At 37.0% G+C, this 23,780-nt stretch overlaps 1 protein-coding gene across 1 annotated transcript in view; it reads left to right on the top strand.

The window, feature by feature from the left end:
* LOC121423696 (sushi, von Willebrand factor type A, EGF and pentraxin domain-containing protein 1-like) overlaps positions 1-23,780 on the top strand; it is a 39,080-nt gene that overhangs the window by 14,316 nt on the left and 984 nt on the right. Inside the window, exons 8-31 of the mRNA XM_041619122.1 lie at positions 255-503; positions 896-1,135; positions 1,744-1,935; positions 2,284-2,402; positions 2,811-2,880; positions 3,253-3,414; positions 4,127-4,381; positions 4,872-5,033; positions 5,935-6,096; positions 7,014-7,175; positions 7,827-7,976; positions 9,673-9,786; positions 10,366-10,479; positions 10,694-10,895; positions 11,024-11,181; positions 11,467-11,668; positions 12,316-12,488; positions 13,123-13,362; positions 13,919-14,098; positions 16,694-16,867; positions 17,185-19,071; positions 19,459-19,752; positions 20,117-20,844; positions 21,418-23,446. Of these exons, the coding sequence (XP_041475056.1) occupies positions 255-503; positions 896-1,135; positions 1,744-1,935; positions 2,284-2,402; positions 2,811-2,880; positions 3,253-3,414; positions 4,127-4,381; positions 4,872-5,033; positions 5,935-6,096; positions 7,014-7,175; positions 7,827-7,976; positions 9,673-9,786; positions 10,366-10,479; positions 10,694-10,895; positions 11,024-11,181; positions 11,467-11,668; positions 12,316-12,488; positions 13,123-13,362; positions 13,919-14,098; positions 16,694-16,867; positions 17,185-19,071; positions 19,459-19,752; positions 20,117-20,844; positions 21,418-23,446 (8,418 nt within the window). The remainder of the gene's footprint in view (positions 1-254; positions 504-895; positions 1,136-1,743; positions 1,936-2,283; positions 2,403-2,810; positions 2,881-3,252; positions 3,415-4,126; positions 4,382-4,871; positions 5,034-5,934; positions 6,097-7,013; positions 7,176-7,826; positions 7,977-9,672; positions 9,787-10,365; positions 10,480-10,693; positions 10,896-11,023; positions 11,182-11,466; positions 11,669-12,315; positions 12,489-13,122; positions 13,363-13,918; positions 14,099-16,693; positions 16,868-17,184; positions 19,072-19,458; positions 19,753-20,116; positions 20,845-21,417; positions 23,447-23,780) is intronic.

Raw genomic sequence — 23,780 nt, 5'->3', positions numbered from 1 at the left:
AATGTATTTACATTACAGAAACAGAAACAAAAATATTGAGATTTTTCAAGTTTATCCCAGTATCAACTGACTGAAATGTTCTTGCCAAAGGAAGTGCCAAGGAAATGTATAGCATACTAACCTAGCAATACGTGTGAGTGGTGCAATTAAGATATCTTTGTTGTACCAATATCTATGTCTGTGGGATATAAAGTAAAACTTTTAACTCAGATCATATAATCCTTCCTTGTCTGTCTGTTTTACAACCTGTACAGATTACATGCCACCCTCCTTGGAATGTCCATCAGATATCAACACGGTGACTTCCCCTCACATGGACCGAGTAGTCCTAGAGTGGGAAGTACCCAGACCAATAGATAACTCGGGAGAAATGCCACTCCTACATGCTCTTCCTAATGTTTATCCACCCTGGACGTTTCCTCTTGGTCACTGGAACATCACCTACAGTGCTACTGACCAGTCTGGAAACATCGCTCAGTGTGTCTTCAGTGTAATTGTTGAAGGTAGGGATGCTGGTTAGAATGCTCCCCAGGGTGTGGAGAAAGTGCATACATTGTGTGCAGGCATGTCAGGATCCAATGACAGGGGTAATAATGAATACAATGTAAAATGCTTAGAAACAAAGTATCAAGTGCTATGTAAATGTAACTATTATTATTATTATTAATATTATTAAATGGCAAGTATCTATATAGTGATAAAGTTTCATATAGTAGAGTACTAGTACCGCCTAGTGCTGGAGGGTAAACCAATATCAACACAAATGGCTTGATTGACTCTTCTAACCTATATCTGATCGCAATGTTCCAACGCTATGATGAATGATAGAACTACTGTTTGATGTTTTTATTATTATACAGTAATTTTTTCTTTTTGTGACTTTTTAATGTGATAGATCGTGAGCCACCATCAATCAGGCGATGTCGTTCACCTACCACCTTCATTACATCAAAGCAAGAACATGAAGTAACTTGGGAAGAACCGCTCTTCTCAGACAACTCTGGAGGTGATGTCACAGTAACAAGGTCACATGACCCTGGAAGCTCATTCCCATTGGGCACTACACTTGTGGAGTATCTAGCAACTGATGCAGCTGGAAACACACGTTCATGTGTAATCTATGTGGATGTTCAGCGTAAGTAGCTTTGCCAATTTACAGTTGCATGATAAGAATGCACATGTAACAAGACTCTACACCTGTTAATGTGAATTATATATACGTGGATACTGTAATGCTTAAAAAGGATATATGGGTATCTAATTTACCCACAAACTTCATTCATACCAACATCATTAATAGTCATACCACTATCCATTACATTGTTGATATGTTTTTGATATGGTTTTCATCTAAACATTGTATTAAAATATGCACAGAAAAGACAGGGAAATAAGAAAGAGAAGGGGATGAAGGAAAAGGGACAGGAAGGGAAGAAGAAGCAGGAAGAAGAAGAAAGAAGGTGAAGAAATAGGAGGATGAAGAGGAAGGCACAGTAATTGAGAAGGAGATGTAGACATCATAAAGAAGGAGGAAGAAAAGAGAAGAGTAATATCGTACACGTCTTCAACATTTTTTTTCTAAAAACTTCATGAATATTATCTATTCTGCTACCCTGTAATTTACCTGTGTCTTTAAACTGACTTAGGCTGATTCACAACTTTAAAACTTTGGACATAATGTGTCCTTATAGGGTATCTTAATGAAATCCATCATCTTCTTATGCCACTATCTCTTGATATCAGAAAACCTGTGTGAGAAGCCACGTGACCCTGTAGGAGGATCAGCAATCTGTTTCCATACTACTCAAGGAATGAACTGCTCAGTAACCTGTGGACCAGGTTATGCTATGTCAACACGGCCAAGGAATCAATACTTCTGTGCGCTCAATGGTACTTGGTATCCTGATGGCAAAGTACCTTGGGATGACTGTTCAGGTAATAGTTTATTTGCTATTGATATTGATTACACCCTAAATGTTGTGCTTGTCAGCACATTTCACAACCACACAACACCCATGAAGAGCATTGGATATCTATTTAAGGGACCAGATCACCTTCACTAAAGGTGGATTATGAACACTCTGACTTTTCTTAGCATAAGAATTACCTATTACAGACAGTCAACTTTGTTGAAAGAGACAAATCACTACTTCGGTAGAGATTATGCCATTATTAAGCATTGGAATATCATTACCAGAATGGTATGATCTAATGTAGCACTACTACATAATTATTCAATCCTCACTCAGTACAGGTGTCTTTGATTTTATTTTTGACTTGCAGAAACCCATCATGCCAACAATGTTCTACAACCTATGACCTTTCTATATGAGACATCCAAATGCGATTCTGTATTTGCTCGGAACATGGAGAAGTTACTGGCAACCAACCTGGAAGAACCGGTAAGATATTGCATATGCCAGTAGGGGATAATTATCTTTGACACAAATGGCTTTCCATAGTTTCAGTGTTTATCAGATTTGATACTTGTTAAAGTTTGACATGATCCTCTTCACAAACTGCATCCATCGCTGTTTATTAATCACCCTGATTTGCCATTCGAGTATGACTTATGGTGGCAGCGGTGGGATACGACCTGTGCTGATAATTCATCTGTGTTTTTGAAACGATATTGAATTTAAAATTACAATAGCTAGAAAATGTATATAGACATGGTTTTTTAAATCTTTATTTCTTGTCTTTCATCCCATTTTTTAAAGAAATTACATGATTCTCATAGTCCAACTGGTATCATATAACGTATGAAACATGGGATTAATAGTTCTGTCTTTGTTTTGCTTTTGGAATAGATTCGGGACTACTGTGGAGACAATGTGAGATGTGAGCTAGCCAGTGTCAGGGCCGACTGTGAAGACAGAGGTAGGTTGAAATGAATCAGGTTATGAAATTTCTGTTCTGAAACTGGAATATCATTATTCCAGGAATTATGAAGAGAAATTTGCTTAGTACTACATTTATCAATTGCATTCATGATCCTCACATGGGAAGATATTGTGTTATCTAATATACCAGTACCATGTTTACTCATTCTAAAAATCTCTATTAACACTCTTTAAATCAGAAAACTCTGCTGTTCAAAGTTGATTTGTTTGTCATGCTATTGCCTTATTATTAAACCGTATCTAGCCTTTTATGATAGTTAAAATGAAATATTACAGACATGAATTCCTTGACATGATCTTCTACCCATTAATCATCCATCCTAATTTCAACATTCTTTATGTGTATTAGATCCTATTCGATTCCTTCATGGTGCATCATCGAGCCTGCAGCAATCAGGTTCTGTATCTGATTCCCGTCTTGCTCTACAGGGTGGTGGTGAGGTCAGTTTGACTGCTCAAAGACTTCAAATATTACAGTCTCCGAATCTATTTGTCAACATTGTTGTAAATGGTGAGTATTGAATCAGTGGATTAAAAGATATTTTTATAATATTGACTGGCCTTGAGGGGAATACCAAATATATTGCCCACAGTAGAATCATATTGGCCTGAATCTTTATGAGGGCAATATGGTTCTTTTAAGGGCAATATATTTAATGTTTCCCGAAAGAAGAGCCAGTCAATATTTTTATTATTATCCAAATCAGACATCTAAAGCAAAATCGTGAAAATTTAGATATTTAATTTACCCTTTTAAAGGGGAAGTTCACCCTGACAAAAAGTTTATTGTAAAAATAGCAGAAAAATTAATGAGAAATATTGCCGAAGGTTTGAGAAAAATTCATCAAATAATTAAAAAGTTATTAGAATTTCAATTATTTGATTTGTGACGTCATATGCGAGCAGCATTCCTACATAGCGAATGGTAAAAAATCAATGAAATGTCATTTTCTCAGAAAATTGAAAATGGTTTTCACTGTAACTTTTGTATTTTCAATTGTATTACTCTGGATTTTACCTAAGGCTTTTACACCATGCACAATCATGTGAGTGAGTGATTCCTGCCAGCTTCCCATTTATACCTCACCTTGGTCAAGCACAGCACAGTGTCGATAGTTTTGAAGAGTAATATCAAATCTAAATTGCTCTTCATATTCTATGCAATATGGTTGGTTTATTGTTTTGGATGAATCTAACATTTTGCTCACATCATCCCATTACAGCATCTGCAAGTCCAAACGAGACAGCAGCGTTAACTGGTCCAACAGAGCAGACCTATCAGATGGTGGTACAGGTTGCTGCTTCTGTTCCAGGTCAAATACAATCTAATCTTGCTAACGGGACTATTGCGAGCAGTACCAACCGTACTCTAGATAGATCATTTCAGATTGATAGGATAACCGTCTACCGGGAGGATATCCAGCCAGAGTGTTCGGTTGGTTCGGTGAGACGGGGTGAAGGAGAAGATGCTAAATGTGGTAGGTGTCGAAATTATGAGTTCTACAGATTCCATGATGATAGTTGAGCAACGATTATTTTGATGAAAATTATATATTAAACCAAACTTGAAACCTAACCTCGAACCTAACCTAAAACCATGTCACAACTTTAATTCTAAACCTATGTCTTGCTCAATATTAAAACAGGAACAATTGTCGCAGAAGAAAAGTTTATTTCACCATCTAGAAGAATGAAGATTTATTATGTTGACACCTTAAGGCTCTTAGTTCATGACAAGGGGTTCAATATTTTTTATGATTATTCAAAAAGGTACAGACTATTTATATGCTGCAAAAGTTTGTAAGCAGAGTTTTGTTCATAACTGAATTTATGAATCTGATATTCAGATTCATAAATTCAGTTCCGAACATATTTTTGACAAACGAGTGTTATTAGGTACAGAATGGTTGCAGACTTTCTATGATAATGTGAGATTATGAATAACCTGTACGTCGTTCTCTTTCGCAGTGCAATGCATCCCTGGAACATACTTTGATATGATGACATCATCGTGTGAGTACTGTGAGATTGGTCAATACCAGAATCTGATTGGTCAATTAACATGCATACATTGTCCTAATGGAACTTCTACAGTCAGTACGAAGTCCACATCACTAGCAGATTGCAAAGGTGAGTGAGATATTATATTCAAGCATTTGGCATTTTAGTGATCTGTAACTCACATTATTCTTCTGATTTATCCCCACTGGAATGAATGCAGTGTGAACACATCGTTAACTCTTACACTATTATGGTGTCCACAGTGTGAAATTATTTTCTCTCTGTTAAATTGAGCATTTCGACAGTGTTCACACGTTTTAAGACACTTTATGGCACTGTGTTATTTCTAGTTGGGTTATCCAACTATAACCCAAAAGAATTTCAATGCGATCTGATCCCGATGGCTTATTGACATTCAGATATCTTTTTAATTTGTGTTGTGGTATACAGACTTATATCTATTTTGTTGTTTCTTCTATTGAATAGTGCAATAGTGATCTAATATTGAAATAACTAACTTGATCACTCTTGTATTTGTCTTGTCAAATAGAATTGCAAGTAAATAAAAATGAATTGATATTATATCATTTTACATTTCAATTTCTTTTTCACTGTGAGCGTGAAAGAAATATCAATGCGATCCTTTCACTTTGAGCTTTTGTAGATTCTAGAGATTTATCTGCCTAATTGTTTGATACTTGGATTGATCATTGTCCTTGAAATAAACATTTACAGATGCTCACAATCATATCCATATTACGAGACATACTTGGCATAGTCAATGACACAAACAACTACTCTTCCAATGACCTGCATTGTATAATAATAATAATAATTGGCATTTATATAGCGCTTTATTAATCTACAAAGCGCTTCACAATTATTATTGTTTATACTTTTATATATTTCATTAAAAGTTATAACCATTAATTTTCAAACTTGTGTAGTTTTCATGATAAGGTAGAACCATTAAAGTTCAAGATTGAGTTTCAGTTTTGAGAAATTCTTGTTTAACCAATGCCTTCAACAGCGTACTGTGAGCCTGGGAGTAGATCATCAACTGGCTTAGAGCTGTGTGAACTGTGTCCAACGAACACATACCAACCCAACAGGGGTAGTACCCAATGTCTCCAATGCCCAAGAAGACGTTATACTGCATCACATGGTGCTAGGACACTATCAGACTGCAGAGGTAAAACCATTAATTACACAGAAATCTTCCTGTTCGACAGATAATCAAAGATACCATGACAATGCACCTCGGGCGCTAATTATTCAAAGTTATTGATATTTTTTTGTCAGATTTAGATTACACAACTAATCAATATATTCAGACAAGTTTGTATGTAATTTTCATAGATTCCAATCAGACTGATAAAAGGCTAACTTAAATTTGATATGTTTTATTTTAGGGGAGCTCAGTATTTTATGTGCAATAGGTACCTTTTACAATTTTGCCTTTTCCTCAGGCCATTCAGTGTTTCCTCAACCTTATTAATAAAGTGATCCAAAAGAAATAAACTTAGGGGTTCAATAAACAGGGTCCCATCTTACAAAGAATTGCAATTGATCCGATCAATCACAACTATGGATGGCCAGCAACGTCAACATCTACAATGCATGTTTGTTCAAAATATTTTCAAACTATGATGTATATTCAAGCATTCATTGTTTCCTTGAAAATTCACTGTGCTTCTCTTTGTTTACCAAGGACATTGTGCACATTTCCTGTAGAACAAATTATGGCACTGATGGATATCCATAGTATTACGATTGATTGGATCAATTGTAACTCTTTGTAAGACGGGGCACTAATGTGAATAATGTTATCCTGCTATAAATGCACTTTGCATTTTTTCATGCGGCTTTCCTGCAATTCCTATTGTTTTGTCAATGATGAAGCGTGAGGATTAGTAATGAGAGGCCACTTGTGGGATTCCCACATGATAGACACAGCTGTTAATCTTGACAAGGTACCTAATTAGACTATTTACTACTACTAGTATCTCGAAACTAAAGGACAATTCATATTTTATCAAGTAAATATTATTTCTAAATGAATGCCCTTGAAGTGAAGAACACTTTCCATCCATCATATCCTTCCTACAGCTTACTGTCCTCGTGGTAAAACTTCGGCCAATGGCTTGACACCATGCCTGCCTTGTCCAGCTGGTACTTTCAAGATGAGTCAACGGTCAAGCTATTGTCTCTTGTGTCCAGAGGACTACCCACTCTCTAATCCAGGCTCTATCACAATTACATACTGCAGAAGTGAGTTTGACTAATTTTCTTAAAGGAAAGAGAAGAAAGAAATATGGTTGAAAACCACTGCATCAAAGTAGTAACAGTATATTTTCATTGTTATTATTTGAATTTTGTAGTAGTTATTTCATAGTTAACTACAATAACCATTTATTTCATATTGTTATGGTATCACAGTTTTATGCATATGAGTGTATGATAATCAATGCATATTAAGTTATTCTTTAAGGACATTCTTGAAATAATTTTCCTGGTTCATTTTCGAGTAATTTTCTTAAAGCCTTTAAGTTGTAGTTCAAATATCATGCCAGAATTCTGTTCATCCTCAGTTTAATATGAGATCAAATGTTACATATGCATAAAAAACCTGATATATTTTTTTATGAAACATGTACATATAGACCTATATCATACATTGATGAACTTAATTAACAATGTACATATTTATCTTCCCTATTTGATGTTTTATTATGCAAAGGCAATCTGTATCTAACGTACCATGCTCTTTTCTTTTTACACAACCAATTTTTTCACATTTTCAAGTCATTATATCTATAATATACTATTTTTTTTCAAATTATTATAAAACTGCTCACATTTCTGTGAGAGATTTGAATGATATCCTGAATTCCTAATACAAGCTAATCATACAATGTTTAGATTCTGCTAAACAGAGAAGCCCAGCTGGTCGTATGATGTCTTTGAGATCCTTGCCATTCAGTGAATGTTTCTCTTCACCCTGTCGTAATGGAGGAACCTGTGAGTCATCACCCGGTGGTTTCATATGCACCTGCCGTCCGGGATACACTGGTATCTATTTTCAGTATTTTATTACTCATCTAATTTCCATAGATATTAAGGATGATGATGCTTGAAATACAAATGCAGTAATTATTTAAATTCATTATGTCATTCGTGAGAGATGGGACGTATGTAATATGTTACAGAAAAAGAAAAAACAATAACAGACGTGATAACTATAAAAAATAAAACCCCACATGAATACTGGAAAAAGAAAAACCTGTAACTAAATAATTGTTACCCTTAGGTCTTCTTTTCACTCCAAGTTATTAACCCTTTGCACACTGATATTGCAATTGGAGAAAGAAAAACCTTTAGCTAAATAATTGTTACCCTTAGGACTTCTTTCCACTCCTAGTTATTAACCCTTTGCACACTGATGTTGCGATTGGAGAAAGAAAAACCTTTAACTAAATAATTGTTACCCTTCCCCTACAGAAATTTCCAAGCTTGCGGGAAGCGTGCGACTAGCTTGCGCAAGCTTGCGGCATGCTAGTAACTAGCATGCGGCTAGCTTAATAAGCGTGTAATATGCGTGCAGAGTAATAGTTAAGCGATCTTTTAGCAAGCAGGGACTGTTCGCTAGCATGCACTCGCTTATTAAGCGAGCGCCCTGCTAGTCGCATGCTAGTTACTAGCAAGCGGCACGCTTAAATTTCTGTAGGGGTTAGGACTTCTTTTCACTCCGATTTATTAACCCTTTGCACACTGATGTTGCAATTGGAGAAAGAAAAACCTTTAGCTAAATAATTGTTACCCTTAGGTCTTCTTTCCACTCTGAGTTATGAACCCTTTGCACACTGATGTTGCTATTGGAGAAAGAAAAACCTTTAGCTAAATAATTGTTACCATTAGGTCTTCTTTCCACTCCTAGTTATTAACCCTTTGCACACTGATGTTGCAATTGGAGAAAGAAAAACCTTTAGCTAAATAATTGTTACCCTTAGGACTTCTTTCCACTCCTAGTTATTAACCCTTTGCACACTGATGTTGAGATTGGAGAAAGAAAAACCTTTAACTAAATAATTGTTACCCTTAGGACTTCTTTTCACTCCGAGTTATTAACCCTTTGCACACTGATGTTGCAATTGGAGAAAGAAAAACCTTTAACTAAATAATTGTTACCATTAGGTCTTCTTTCCACTCCGAGTTATTAACCCTTTGCACACTGATATTGCAATTTTGCACATTCATACAATCAAATTCAACAATCTTAATAATCAGTTTTCTCCCCTAAGTTCATATTAAAGATGCGAATAAATGGCCAAAACTCTTGGATAACCTCTAAAGAACAATCATCAGTATCAATGGTTCAAAATGGAAATTTTGATACAAAGAAAATAGCATGTAAACAATTGTCATTATTACCCCCCCAAAAAAAAAATTATTCCAGCATGAAAAGAGTTAAAGAAACATGTAAATCTACACAAAATAGGATCAAATGAATGGAAAATATGGACTTTGATACTACCTTGAAAATTATTGATTGTAGCAGAAACAGAAAATAGATTTTATTTTGGATATTGATCAATTTTTTTTAGTATGCTTAGATGATAATAGATCTTAGGTATATGTGTTTCCCCTAACTATTGAGCAGTGTCAAATGCTAAATATGCTTTAATCATTCTAATATTAAAAAAAAACAATACATGATGACACTATGTAAAAAATTACTGAGATGCATATGTTTCTCACTTTTTAACAGGATTACGATGTGAAGTCGACATCAATGAATGTGAAACAGCAATATGTATGAATAACGGATCATGTCGTGATCTTATAGATGGATATATGTGCCATTGCAGAAGAGGTTTTACTGGTAAGTTATTATCACAATCTTGATATCAAAGCAAAACAAATAATTCATCAAAATCCTGAAGAAACAGACAAAACACAAGAAATGACACAAATTATACATTGCTACAGAAAACAAAATATATGTTTGTGATATAAAAAAGTCAAATGGTTTATAAATAGTTCATTTCAATTGAATACTATAAAAAAATCCTCAAAACATATTTTCATAGGTTTTGAGAAGTTGGATGTGGAAGTAACTTCATAATGCTATAAAATCATTCTATACAAGATTTTGATCATAGCTTGGGAGACAAAATGAAAATGGGCTGTTAATATTTGATCATAGCTTGGTAGACAAAAGGAAAATGGGCTGTTAATTTTGAGGTAAATGTATGAAAATTTTTAAGCTTGAATGGGGTTTTACTTGCTAATATGCTAGCCCTATCTGTTAAAAGGAGACATTGCTAATGTGAATCAACCATAGATAGTCAACCCAGGGAAATAGGGTTGAGCACTCTTCATGTGGTTTATTACAAAGCAATATTTATTGCCTTCAATACTAATGCATGGAAATATTTCTTTCTTTTTCTATTTGATATAGGTAGACATTGTTCAGAAGATGTAGACGAATGCAATACAAACCCATGTTTCAATGGAGCAACATGTGTTGATGGACCACAGTATTACGAATGCATCTGTCCTGATGGTTATACAGGTTAGTATCTTTTACATATGTATCATTTGACAAATTCAGGTCATGGTTTCAGTGTGAAATGAGCTGTTCTCCTCATGTATAGTTATAAAACACTTAACAGTTGTGCATTGCTGAAGGACAAGAATATCTGTTTGGATTGGAGCAACTCCTACTATATTACCTGAGTTTTAGATTCTTTTCTTTACTAGCCTTATTTGTTTACTTATATTTTCAGGGAAAAACTGTGAAGAAGATATTGATGACTGTGCCCTTGACCCATGCTACAACCATGCGACCTGTACTGACTTCATTGGAGGTTATAATTGCACCTGTCCTCTTGGTTACCATGGTGATCTATGTGAGATGGAGATCGACGAGTGTCTTTCTTATCCATGTGATAACAATGCAACCTGTCACAACCTTGTCAATGAATTCCGGTAGGTAAATGATCTTATTAAAAATGTTAACCAAGTTTGATCTTTCTCTATCTAAACATGTCTTTGTGCTATTCTTTATCATTAGTTTTTTATTGTTTTTCATGATTCATAATCATATTTCCATATAGATGCGAGTGCCTAGCTGGATTCTCTGGTTCACTATGTGAAATCAATATAGATGAATGTGCATCAAGACCTTGTCAGAATGGAGCGACTTGCAATGATCTCATAGATGGTATACATTGTGTATGTATGCCTGGTTATACAGGGGTATTCTGTGAAGAAGGTATGTATTAGTACCATTTCAATACCAATTGAATATATCTCTAATTGAAATTATCAAGCATTTTATTACCCTTAGGACCGTACAACAGCATGAATGACACCATGTCAAATAACTAACAAGTTGGTAAAACTGCTTATCACATGGGCAACTTTCATCGCCCTTTTGAAACACTTGAAGAATAACCCAACAGACAAATTTAACATTTTTGTGCTATTATAACAGAGAAAACGGCTACGATGATCAGCTTAGTTTTAACTATATACACGATTATTTTCTTTATTCCAGAAATGTCATGGGATTACACCATGGTGTTTGATAGAGGAGGTATAGATGACTATGTCTTACTGGAGCATGATTTCCCAACTCTCACTGCTGTTACAATCTCATTCTGGATGTATACGGACAATGAAGGAAACTATGGTACTGTTTTTTCGTATGCTGTCAGCGATACAATTGATAATGCTTTGACCATCAAAGACTATACAGGGTAAGATGACTGCAATTTGAGTTGAGTACATATTCAAAAATTGTTTTAAGTTAAAAGATTTGTTATAGAAGTAATATATAGGGGCCTATGCTCCTTTGCTGTTAAAGTGCTTTGAATAAATACGTCAATTTGAAACTTGTTGAATTTTGTTAATCTTAGAAAAAAACTTTTTCATTAGATTACCACTAGAGTGAATTAATACATTTTCATTCTCTAACATTCCCACAAATTCAGCTTAGGTGAATTTAATCTATGTGGATAGCATTCTCGAAACATAACAAAACAAAATGATAAGTCATTTAGTATTGACCCATTGTCATTGCAGGCTGTCAAAACAGTTGCATTCAAATCCAACTAATCAACATGAAGTGTAGTTCTATAAGTCCACTCTGAATAAAACGAATCACATTTTCAAAAAATAACCAGAAAAATCCAAATGACTATACCAAACATTTTCATCACCGGCCATCCAAAATAGAGCTGTGTTTTAATTCAACAAAAAAAAGAATAAATGCAGTTCTTCGGTTGCAAGGCCGACTGTTTTTTTTTTTTGTGTTGTATTTAATTGAAACTCTTTCTGCAGCATTTCTTGGTTAAATGATGTTCATAATATACTGTATCATTTATTTCTTGAATGTTTTATGTAGATTTGTACTGAGTGTGAATGAAGAGAATATAGTGAGTGACATCACGGGTAATGACGGGAGATGGCACCACATAGTAGCAACATGGGATTCCAATGGAGGCACTTATACAATGTACAAAGACGGGGTACTTGAAGCGAATGGTACGGGACTTGCAAGTGGAACAACTGTCCCAGGTAAAAACAATGGAATATTTGTTTATCTGAGGTTTAGATATATCCAAGATTTCATATTGTTTTCTAAATTTCATACAAACTAAACATTAAGCTGTTCATAAGTACCTCTGACAAGTGCATTTATCTTTGCTGATGAGATAACCCACATTCCTTGTTTTATTACATTGGAAGTACATTTCAGTTAACATTATTTTTATCAAACTGTGATAGTATTGAATTTTCCATTCGGGTTTACATTTAGACCTTTATTCATACAAATATGTTATTGAATTTTATAATAGTAGAATCTGATTCTGGGCATCATGTTCTTATGGTTAAGACTCTCGTCTTTCAATCTGAGGGTCGTGGGTTCAATGCCCAGCCATGGCATGTTTTCCTTTAGCAGTAAATTTAGCCACATTGTGCTGCACTCCATCCAGGTGAGGTGAACGGGTAACCGGTATGAAGAATGTCCTTCAGTGCCAGAGTGCCAGTAGGTAGCACAGCTATATCCGGGGTAATAGTAGCAGCGATATGTTTCCTCGGGCAAAAAGCACTTTAAATATCTAGCTATTCAATGAAAAGCATTATATTGAAAACAGGAATACCCAATTAGAATAATATTTGTCTGATACTTTCATTGCCTCTGTTACAGGTGGTGGTAAGCTGATTATCGGTCAAGACCAAGATGCCCTTGGTGGAGGCTTTGCCCATATTGAATCTTTCATTGGAGAGATCACATTTCTGACTGTTTGGGATAGGGTTCTTGGAGCAGATGAGATTTATGAGCTTGGTAGAACATGTGAAAAGCCATCAGATGTCATCATAGCTTGGCCAGACTTTTTATCTGGAATAGAAGGCCAAATTAAACAAGTGAATAATACCTTCTGCCAAGGTAGGGGGAGTTCATATTGTTCATTTTCATGGAGTAGCACCAGAACGCTTTGAGCAACGATTTGGGGTTTTGAACAATTCCTATAGCACAACTGTTCATCTACAAAAACTTCTTTTGGCCTGAATTTTCTGGTGCTATTGATGACAATATTATACTTTTTAAATGAAAGTGCATTTTAAATTCAACAAAATGCATTTACAAATTTTCTCAGAGAAAATTACTAGTGTTAGTGTTTTTAAGTAATAATTTTTTTTTGTAAGAGACTAACTCTATTATTTTCTAAAAATCTGGTGATTTTTTTAATGTCATATCATGCTTTAAATAGAAGCAAAAGACTGGCCTAATATAGCTAAATTGTCAGATAATAAACCTAACCTCTCTGTTGTGCTTATTTGTGTATTTCTAAATATTGATGGGACTCTTTGCCTCTTGGTTTTACTTAATATTTTTCTCTCTTTCAAACACAATGATTTTCTAATGTGTCAGAGTGAATTAAGAGAATAATCATAACTTTTTTCTCACATAAATATGTACGCTTTTTATATATTCAATCTAGGTTGTCCTCGTCCTACTATGCCAGAGATGGGTTTTGTGAAAGGATACCTACCAGGACGACCTTTGACCTCTGTTACATACCATTGCAATCTAGGCTTTGAGATGCCAAGACATGAAGTCCGTCGGGCTGAATGTCAGATATCAGGAGAATGGAGTCCTGGTGACAGAGCTTATTGTGACAGTAAGTATCATTCAAATCCCATGAAAGCCTGTCTAAATTGACATCTCAACAATTGGGTCGATTTACCTTCGTTCATGGCCATGGACCCTGTGGTTTAGCATTTCTGACTCTCACCTTGTAATCACAGGGTCTTTTGTTTGAATCCCACCATGGCTTAGCGGCCTTTTGCAAGGCATCAATCCATACTTTGCCACTCTCACCCAGATGCTGATTGGGTACCGGTAGGAAACAACCGCTTCTGTGGTTGTTTTTAGCAAGTATGTTCTTAACAGGCTGCTAAAAAGAACTATGATTCCATTGACCGGGTTATGATAAATATAAAGGGATTTGAGCAGATCCTAGGTTGATATTGCGCTACATATAGCCAATTATTACTATTAGTATTACACGTTTTTGTCTCACCTGCGAAGCAAAGTGAGACTAAAGGCGCCGCTTTTCCGACGGCGGCAGCGACGGCGGCGTCAACATCAAATCTTAACCTGAGGTTAAGTTTTTGAAATGACGTCATAACTTAGAAAGTATATGAACCTAGTTAATCAAACTTGGCCATAAGGTTAATCAAGTATTACTAAACATCCTGCATGAGTTTCACATCACATGACCAAGGTCAAAGGTCATTTAGGGTCAATGAACTTTGGCCGAATTGGGATATCTGTTGAATTCCCATCATAACTTTGAAAGTTTATGGATCTGATTCATGAAACTTGGACATAATAGTAATCAAGCATCACTGAACATTTTGTGCAAGTTTCAGGTCTCATGATTAAGGTCAAAGGTCATTTAGGGTCAATGAACTTTGGCCGAATCGGGGGTACATTACCATCATAACTTTAAAAGTTTATTGGTCTAGTTCATTAAACTTGGACATTAAAGTAATCAAGTATCACTGAACATCCTGTGCGCGTTTCAGGTCTCATGACCAAGGTCAAAGGTCAATGAACTTTTGCCGAATTGGGTGTATCTGTTGAATTACCATCATAAGTTTGAAAGTTTATGGATCTGATTCATGAAACTTGTACATAAGAGTAATCAAGTATCACTGAACATCCTGTTTGAGTTTCAGGTCACATGATCAAGGTCAAAGGTCATGTAAGGTCAATGAACTTTGGCCATGTTGGGGTTTTTTGTTGAATAACCATCATATCTCTGTAAGTTTATTGGTCTAGTTAATAAAAAGTGGACATAAGAGTAACCATGTATCACTGAACATCTTGTGCGAGTTAGAGTAGTATTCAAAGTCAGCACTGCTGCTATATTGAACCGCGTGATGCAGGTGAGACAGCCAGAGGCATTCCACTTGTTATAAGGTAAGAGAAAAATATATTGCAAATTCTTGACATCAGAAATTAGAAATCTCTGTAACATGCTTACATCTTTGTGGCTCAGGTCACAATATCTGGACATTTCAAATGTCCAGATACATATACAGATACATATTGATGACACCAGATAGTCTGAAAACCCATAGAGATCTTTGTAACACAGCTACATATTATGGGTTCAAGTATTTTACCCACAGCACATTACTTTAGTAAGGATCATGTAAGAAAACAGAATCACTCTTAACCCTATCTAGGCTGGTGTATTTTGGGAGTTCATCTGGCCGGGGGGGGGCCTCCCAGGCCCCCGTTATGATCTCGACCGCGCGATCGCGCCGAAAATTGGCATGCGGGTTGCCTTGGACATGATCTACAAGATTGTATAGTGATTTATTTCATACGAATTGCTATTCAGTGATTATGCTAATTTATTCGAAATTAGTATGCAAAATCATACTTTTTCTCCCTAAATAAAGCTCCAAATGTACTAATTTTTGGTATACAAACTCTATGTGGTGTTCTTAGCAATTGTACGTGAAAAAAATTGCGATATCAAATCATTTTCTTATGTATTATATTGTTTTTTGCAATTTCTTATGTATTTCTTTGTTTTTTTACCTTTGTTTTTCATTGTTTTTTCAATGAAATTCGTTGGGGACTTTTCTGTGATCATAATTATTATAAAATAAGTACATTTAGACAAGCAAAACTAAAAATAATCATGCATTTATGAACTTTGGTTGAAAACACAATTTGCATTGACTTTGTACACGAAATCACATTTTTGAGCAATTTTTGGTCTGACATGCTCTTACATAATGTTGCGTAATTTCGGAACCACGTACCCGGGTGACGCAAAATTGGTCTCAAAATTTGCCCAAGACTTGAAAGTAAAAAGTCAGCCAGCGGCGTGGTAAAAAAATTTTGCACAGCGGAAATATCGCACGATTCGTTGAGGGGGGCCCTCTGAGGCCCCCCCGGCCTAGATAGGGTTAAGTAATGAAATCAAACACATCAATCCCATTCCAAGAATTATTGATTTTTTCCCCCGAATATGAATTAATTTACTTTAGAGTAAAAGAGAAATCAGTGTTAATAATAAACTATTTTGAATTTGAATATTTTTCATTAAAGGTAGCTCCACAACTGAACAGGGAAATAGTGTTTCCACTGTAAATGAAAAAAAAAATAAATGCAAAATAAATGTTTCCTCTGAAACTATTACCTCTAATATCGGTAACTTTCCTTTGATTTGGTATTACTATTATCCTTGCAGGAATAAACTGTGGCTACCCAGGACATCTGAAGCATGGATATGTGATCGGCAGGATGTATCTGTATGGGGACCAAGTTTTTTATACCTGTGTGGAAAACTTCACTCTTGTTGGTCCTTTAACGAGGCAATGTATGGAGAACGGTTATTGGTCAGCTTTCACACCACAATGCAGATGTGAGTGCAAATTCACCATCCATGAAAAAGAAGAAATATTTATGATAGTTTGGTCCATCAACTTGAATGAAAGAGAATTGCTTTTATTCTAAACATAAGAATGTTATTGTCCTTGTCTCATAGTTTGTAAAAGAGTTACAATGTTGCAAATACATGCAGGTACCATGGCAAAGTATATTAATTAAAAGTTTTCAATACATTTTTCTTTCAAATATGGCAAAAGAATTAGGAATGGCGAATAATCATAGAACCTTGAATTATATTTATATATTAATTTCTAACATCTTTATTTTGATATTGTATCATTTTCCTGATAGATATATATTGCAGAGAACCACAGCAAGTTCCTAATGCTGTTGTCTTTTCCTCTGAGGGTGCTAGGCCTGTCCACATGGCATTTCCTCACCAGAATGCAACCTACCAGTGTGCACAAGGTTACCGTCTGATCGGTTCACCGAATGTTACCTGTCAGATAGACGGAGAATGGACAGCACCACCAACGTGCAGGATCGTCACCTGTCCACCACTGGCATCCCCACTAAACTCTATGCTCATTACGACTAACGGGAGTGTGTTCACCAGCATCGCAGAGTACCGCTGCATCACAGGATACAGGATGACAGGGGCCAATGTCCTTCAGTGTCAAGAGACTGGAAGCTGGGACAATCCAATACCAACCTGTACAATCATGTCTTGTGGACATCCACCAGATGTTTCCCATGCCACCTCCTCATATGAAGGAATAACATATGGAAACAGTGTGGTGTATGCCTGCCATGATGGATACGAGGCAGACTGGACTGTCAGCCATTGCGGAGCAAATGGCCAATGGGAACCCTCTCCTCCAGAATGTAGACGTATACAATGCTCCATGCCTCCTGCCATAGCAAATGGTTCAATGACAGGAGGGGATTACAGATTTAACAGTAGTGTCACTTATGACTGCGACCACGGATACATAATCAACGGTGACAGAGAGATTTTGTGCATGAGCAATGGACAGTGGTCAAGTAGCCCTCCTTTTTGTCAAGCAGTTCCTTGTGGAAAACCTCCAGAGATGGACATCCATCAACCTCTTGTAGATCAAGTGACAGAATTCACATATGGAATGACTGTCGAGTACACATGTAAAATAGGATACTTGTTTGCTTCAGACAGTATTGAACTAACATGTGGAGCAGATGGAGAATGGATTGGTACCCTGTCTGACTGTGACCCTATATCTTGTGGTCCTCCAAATGAAATACCTAATACCAACTTTGAAGGGGAAGACTACTCATTCAACCACACTGTCACCTATTACTGCAAAACTGGCTTCATTCTATCTGGTGATCCTGTTGTCAGATGTTTGGCATCAGGACAATGGATGGAAAGTTCTGTGCGATGTGATATTATACAATGTGAAGATCCTCCTGCTGTTCTTCATGCAGTTGTTTCACAGGAAAGGCTTTATAGTGAATCTGTGACGTATACATGCGAATCTGGCTTTGTTCCTCAAGGTTCCTCCGATCTCAGATGCTCTGCTGAGGGACAGTGGCAGGGTGATCTTCCGGTGTGTAATCCCATCACCTGTGATGTACCGATAGCACCTGATCATGGGTTCATCATTGGAACCAACCGGTCCTTCCAGAGTGAAGTTGTTATACAATGTGATGTTGGTTACCATCTACAGGGCAGGGCATTGGTACAATGCCAAAGTTCAGGTCAATGGTCAAACATTTCCGCCGCATGCATTCCAATAAAGTGTCCAGAACCTCCTACAATACCCCATGGCAGTGTCCATTTTGACAAACTCATCTATGGAAGCACTGCAATGTATGAATGCCATGATGGATACATTCTTGTGGGGCAATCAACTCGGAATTGTTCTGCTGAAGGGGAATGGCCTCAGGAACCCCCAACTTGTACATTGATTGAATGTGGCAACCCTCCTTTGATAGAAAATGGCTTCTTTGTGGGAAATAACTTTACATTTAACAGTACTCTTGTATATTTCTGTGCTGATGGATTCATCTTTGGAGATGATATTGTTTCCATGGAAACCACTTGTCAGTCTGATGGAAGATGGAGTGAAGAAGTTATAGATTGTGAGGCAGTCACTTGTGGGATGCCTCCTATTCCCCCACATAGCATTATTGTTGGATCAAATTTCAGCTATTTAGACAGTGTACAGTTTGAATGTGACCTAGGATATGTCTTGACTGGTATGTACATGTATTAACTTTTTCAGACACTCTATGCATCTAAGGCAGGGTGGGGGCACTGCTATTAGAAGGTGGATTTTGAAAATAAACTCTGAACAAGTAGATAATTATCTCAGTCTCAAAGTACCCTAACTTGGCACAAATGTTGCTGTTATGTTATGGATTATATAAGTTGCCATAATACTAATTATCTATTAGTTTTTTAGTAGTTGAATGCATAAGTTTGATAAAAGTTGTCTTCCAAAGGTTTTTCATAATGGCCACATCAATAAGTTTCATCAGGGTTGTCATCCATAGGTTTTCATAATAGCTGCATCCATAAGTTTCATAAAAATTGTCATCCATAAGGTTTCATAAGTTACTCTTTGATATTTCTATTTATCACAGGCTCAGATTCAGCAACCTGTACTGCAGATGGTACCTGGAGTTACCTGGACACCAGATGTGATCCACTGGACTGTGGGTTACCTCCAGATATAGACAACGCTGCATATGATTTGAACACTACTACGACGTATGGATCAACAACCAAGTATCACTGTGATGTAGGCTATCATTCTCTTTCACCCATCAGAACAAGGTGTGATGAAGCTGGTGTATGGAGTGGGATTGTTACCAACAATAGCTGCCAGCCTGTTGCCTGTTTAGATACTCCCTTTGTTTATAATGGATTGATCGAAGGTAACATTATAATCTGTGGTGTTTTTGCTATTATGATGTTAATGGATTTCATTTTAGGCCTTTAAGAATTGGTTGAATGTTAGCATTATGTTATTTCTAAAGATTTCTTATTCAAAACATGGTGTAAAAGATGTTTTAGAGACGTTAATGATACTAATGGTTCAGATTTATTGATTGATGATTTTTATCATTTTGAATTCTTATATGGTTAATAAAAAAGTACTCAGTTTTTATATAGCACAAATTACAATCTTTCTGCACTAAAATGTGCAATGAAAAAGTAAGAATAGTGATGGGCTTTGATGAAAAATCTTATGTAGCGATGATTTTTTTGCAAATATATGTGTCATGCTCTTTTGCTCAGGTGAAGGCAAGTTTGTTTATGGAGACATTGTCAGAGCTGACTGCCATCAAGGTTTCAAAGCCCCCGAAGTGCATAAGATGCGGTGCTCTCAATATGGAACATGGGATCCGCTGAACATCACTTGCATACCAATAACATGTCCACCAGTGCTTCCAATGGACAATGGTTTCATTGCAGTGAAGTCTAGCTCAAATGGAGAGTCCATGGTGTTTGATTGTAATGAGGGGTTCTCCATGGTAGGAAACAACACATTGCTTTGTGAAGGAGATGGGCAATGGAGTGGAGACATACCTAGATGTTTACCAATCATCTGTGATGATCTGTTAACACCTCAGAATGGATCTGTACAGTCCAATGGGGTATCCTATGGAAGTCAGGGGGTATATGCTTGTGATAATGGATTTGAACTGGTTGGAGAGAGGGTTACAGAGTGTAGTGGTCAAGGTATATGGTCAAACCCACCCCCTGTCTGCACCCTTATGGAATGTCCACTACCTATCAACCCCGCTCATGGTATTGCAATATTCATCAACAATCGGTACCGGGATGAAGTGACATTTCAGTGTGAACCAGGGTATAGGTTGGTAGGGTTAGCAAGACGACACTGCCAAGAGAACGGAACCTGGAGTGGCAATCAGCCTACTTGTATTCCAGTTGAATGCAGAGTAAACGAAGCATTCCCTCTCGGCATTGTCATAAGGAACCATACTGTGTTCAGAGGGGATAAGGTAAGCCTTCTTGTAGTTGTGGTAGGAGTAGTATATCAAGATATTTACATGATATCACGTTTTGTCCTATTGAACAGGTAGGCCTGATTTACCTTGCACAAGCAGTAACCACCTTTACCATCTTGTTCCATTTTTAATGATTCAGTGCATCCCCCACCTTGACCAAACCTTCATACTCTCAGTCTCATTTGCTTGCTTTCTCAAATGAAGAAAGAAAACTAAAATAGGTACATTGTGCAATCTTCTAACTGAAGCCAAACTTCTTAAACCATGAATGCCATGCTTTTACCAAATTTTAATATCACTCATCTAAGTTTTACTCTTAGACTGGTGTCAAGCTTGAGATTTCATGCAAGAATGAATGAATTATACTTGTAACAGAATATCTTAATTTACAATTCTTCTTCAAACTAGATTTTTGAATTTTTTATATACTTTTTTTTCAATATTGAATGTAAATATTGCTATTTCATCAGAACATGGATCCTACTAGAACTGGAACTGTATTTCTGTGTCAATATTTGCAGACACCAAATGCAAATTAACCATCTTGTATCTTTAATTTTATCAAAGGTTCTGTATTCTTGCAATCCTGGTTACAAGATAGCTGGTCAAGCTTTCAGGATCTGTGGAAACGATGGAATACTTGCTGGTGAACAACCTACATGCATCAGAGTAACATGTGGTCCTCCTCCAGATCTGCTAAATGGCAATGTAACTTTACCCAATGACAAGTATGAAAGCAATGCTACTTACTCATGTTCCTTGGGGTATACTCTGGATGGACCTACTTCTAGGCAATGCTTGTCAAATGGATCATGGTCATTTTCCAACCATAATTGTAGAGTCATTGAGTGCCCAAGTCCTCAACCAATTGAACATGGGACATTTGCTATGAATACCCAGGTTCCAATTTACAAGTCCAAGCTAACGTATACATGTGATGTGGGATATACAGTAAGAGGAGACCACATTCTAACATGCGATGAACAAGGATCATGGACAAACACCTTACCAAGTTGTGAACTTGTTTCATGTGGAATGCCACCTTCTTTGTACAAAGGGATTGTTTCCTTCAATGTCACATCATTTAGGTCGCAAGCAACTTATCGTTGTTGGACCGGTTATACCTTTACTGGTGAAAGTGTAAGAACGTGTTTAGCTAATGGCTCATGGAGTGTTGTAAGCCAATCATGTGAACCTGTGTCCTGTGGACCACTGCCTCTGCCAATACATGGAGAAGTAACAACTACTAACATAACACTTGATGGCATTGCAAGGTATTCTTGCAATCATGGATATGTGCTCAATGGATCAAGGACACGCACTTGTAGTTTACTTGGAAAATGGTCTGGATCCACACCAGATTGCCAACCTATTTCTTGCGCTCATCCTGAAGATATAGAGCATGGTATCATCATCAGTCACGGCAATTGGCAACTTTTTGATGAAATAGAATATCACTGCACTGAAGGGTACAAGATTCAAGGAGTCAGTAGGAGAATATGCCAAGCAGACCAGAACTGGAGTGGGTCATTACCAGAGTGTCGTCCGGTGTCATGTGATACTCCTCCAATGGTGATGAATGGAGTTCGTTCCTACAAGGCAACTACATTCAACAATTCTGCAGTTTATGACTGTCACTCTGGCTACACCCTGCATGGTGCAAGATTAGTCAGATGTACGAGTAATGGTAGCTGGTTACCTAACCCTCCACACTGCAGGCCTGTCAAATGTGGACCGTTAACCAACCCTCAACATGGAAAGGTGATACTAGAAAGCAAAGTGTACCAAAGCCAAGTTCATTATGTATGCCATGATGGTTACTCAACGAATGGGCCAAGGAGTAGGACATGTTTGGCTAACGGGACATGGAGTGGAAGGGAACCCGACTGTACACCAAACCCCTGTTCAGCCTTACCTCTCATACCACATGCCATCTACCCTCCTGATAAGACTAACTTTGTGGTTGGAGACTTTGTGCAGCTAGAATGTGAGAATGGTTTCCAACCCTCTGCGGAAGGTATGGTCGAGTGCCTCCCAGATCAGTCATGGTCAACGGTGGAGTTTTCATGTGATCCTCTTGAGTGTCCTCGACCAGAAGCACCTGAGAATGGTCATGCAGAATACAGAGAACTATCCATTGGATCTATTGTAACATATTCATGTGATACTGGGTACACCCTAAGTGGTCAGGCAATGGCATCATGTGATGAGAATCAAAGATGGAGTAACCTGTCACCACGTTGTCAGCCTGTGACTTGCCCACAGCTTCCCATCAGCGAACACATGGTGTATTCCAGTGTGTCCAATTCAGTTGGAGAGGCCGTCTTTGTTTCCTGCAGGGATGGTTTGATGTTGGTTGGAGCTAGCAGGATTCTTTGTACCACTGAAGGGTCCTGGAGTCATTCCTTGCCAAGATGTGAAGCAGCCAGCTGTGGACCACCTCCCCCCGTTGCGAATGGAAGAAGTTTTGGAGAGAGCTATTCTCCTGGAGATGTTGTCAGCTTTAGATGTAACCGTGGTTTCTACCGAGTTGGGAGTGGTTCAATCAGATGTATGTCAGATTATACATGGAGTGATTCAACACCCAGATGTGTCTGTAAGTATTTGTATCATTTATAATCTGCAACATAAAAAAATACAAAGTATCTTATAATTGATATCAATCTAGGGTCAATGGCAACATATTTCTAGTTCAAGTGCAATATACCTTTCAGTTTGTTATATCTCTTCATGTTTCAGAGACAATTATATGTTGATTATGGGATAATTTAAATCATTAAGTGTTTTTCTTTTGAACCCAAACTTGCATCATACATATACACGTATTTATAGATAAGTATTTGCCACTTGATTTTTATGAAGTCACAAGAACAAGGTGTCATTGTTTGTAATACTGATGAATAAAATGTGTGTTCGTCCCCTGATAGACT

This window comes from Lytechinus variegatus, chromosome 11 (genome assembly GCF_018143015.1).
Source record: "Lytechinus variegatus isolate NC3 chromosome 11, Lvar_3.0, whole genome shotgun sequence".
NCBI classification, from domain to species: domain Eukaryota; kingdom Metazoa; phylum Echinodermata; class Echinoidea; order Temnopleuroida; family Toxopneustidae; genus Lytechinus; species Lytechinus variegatus.
The sequence above is the reverse complement of the archived record's forward strand: the minus strand, read 5'-3'. Positions and strand labels throughout refer to the sequence as shown.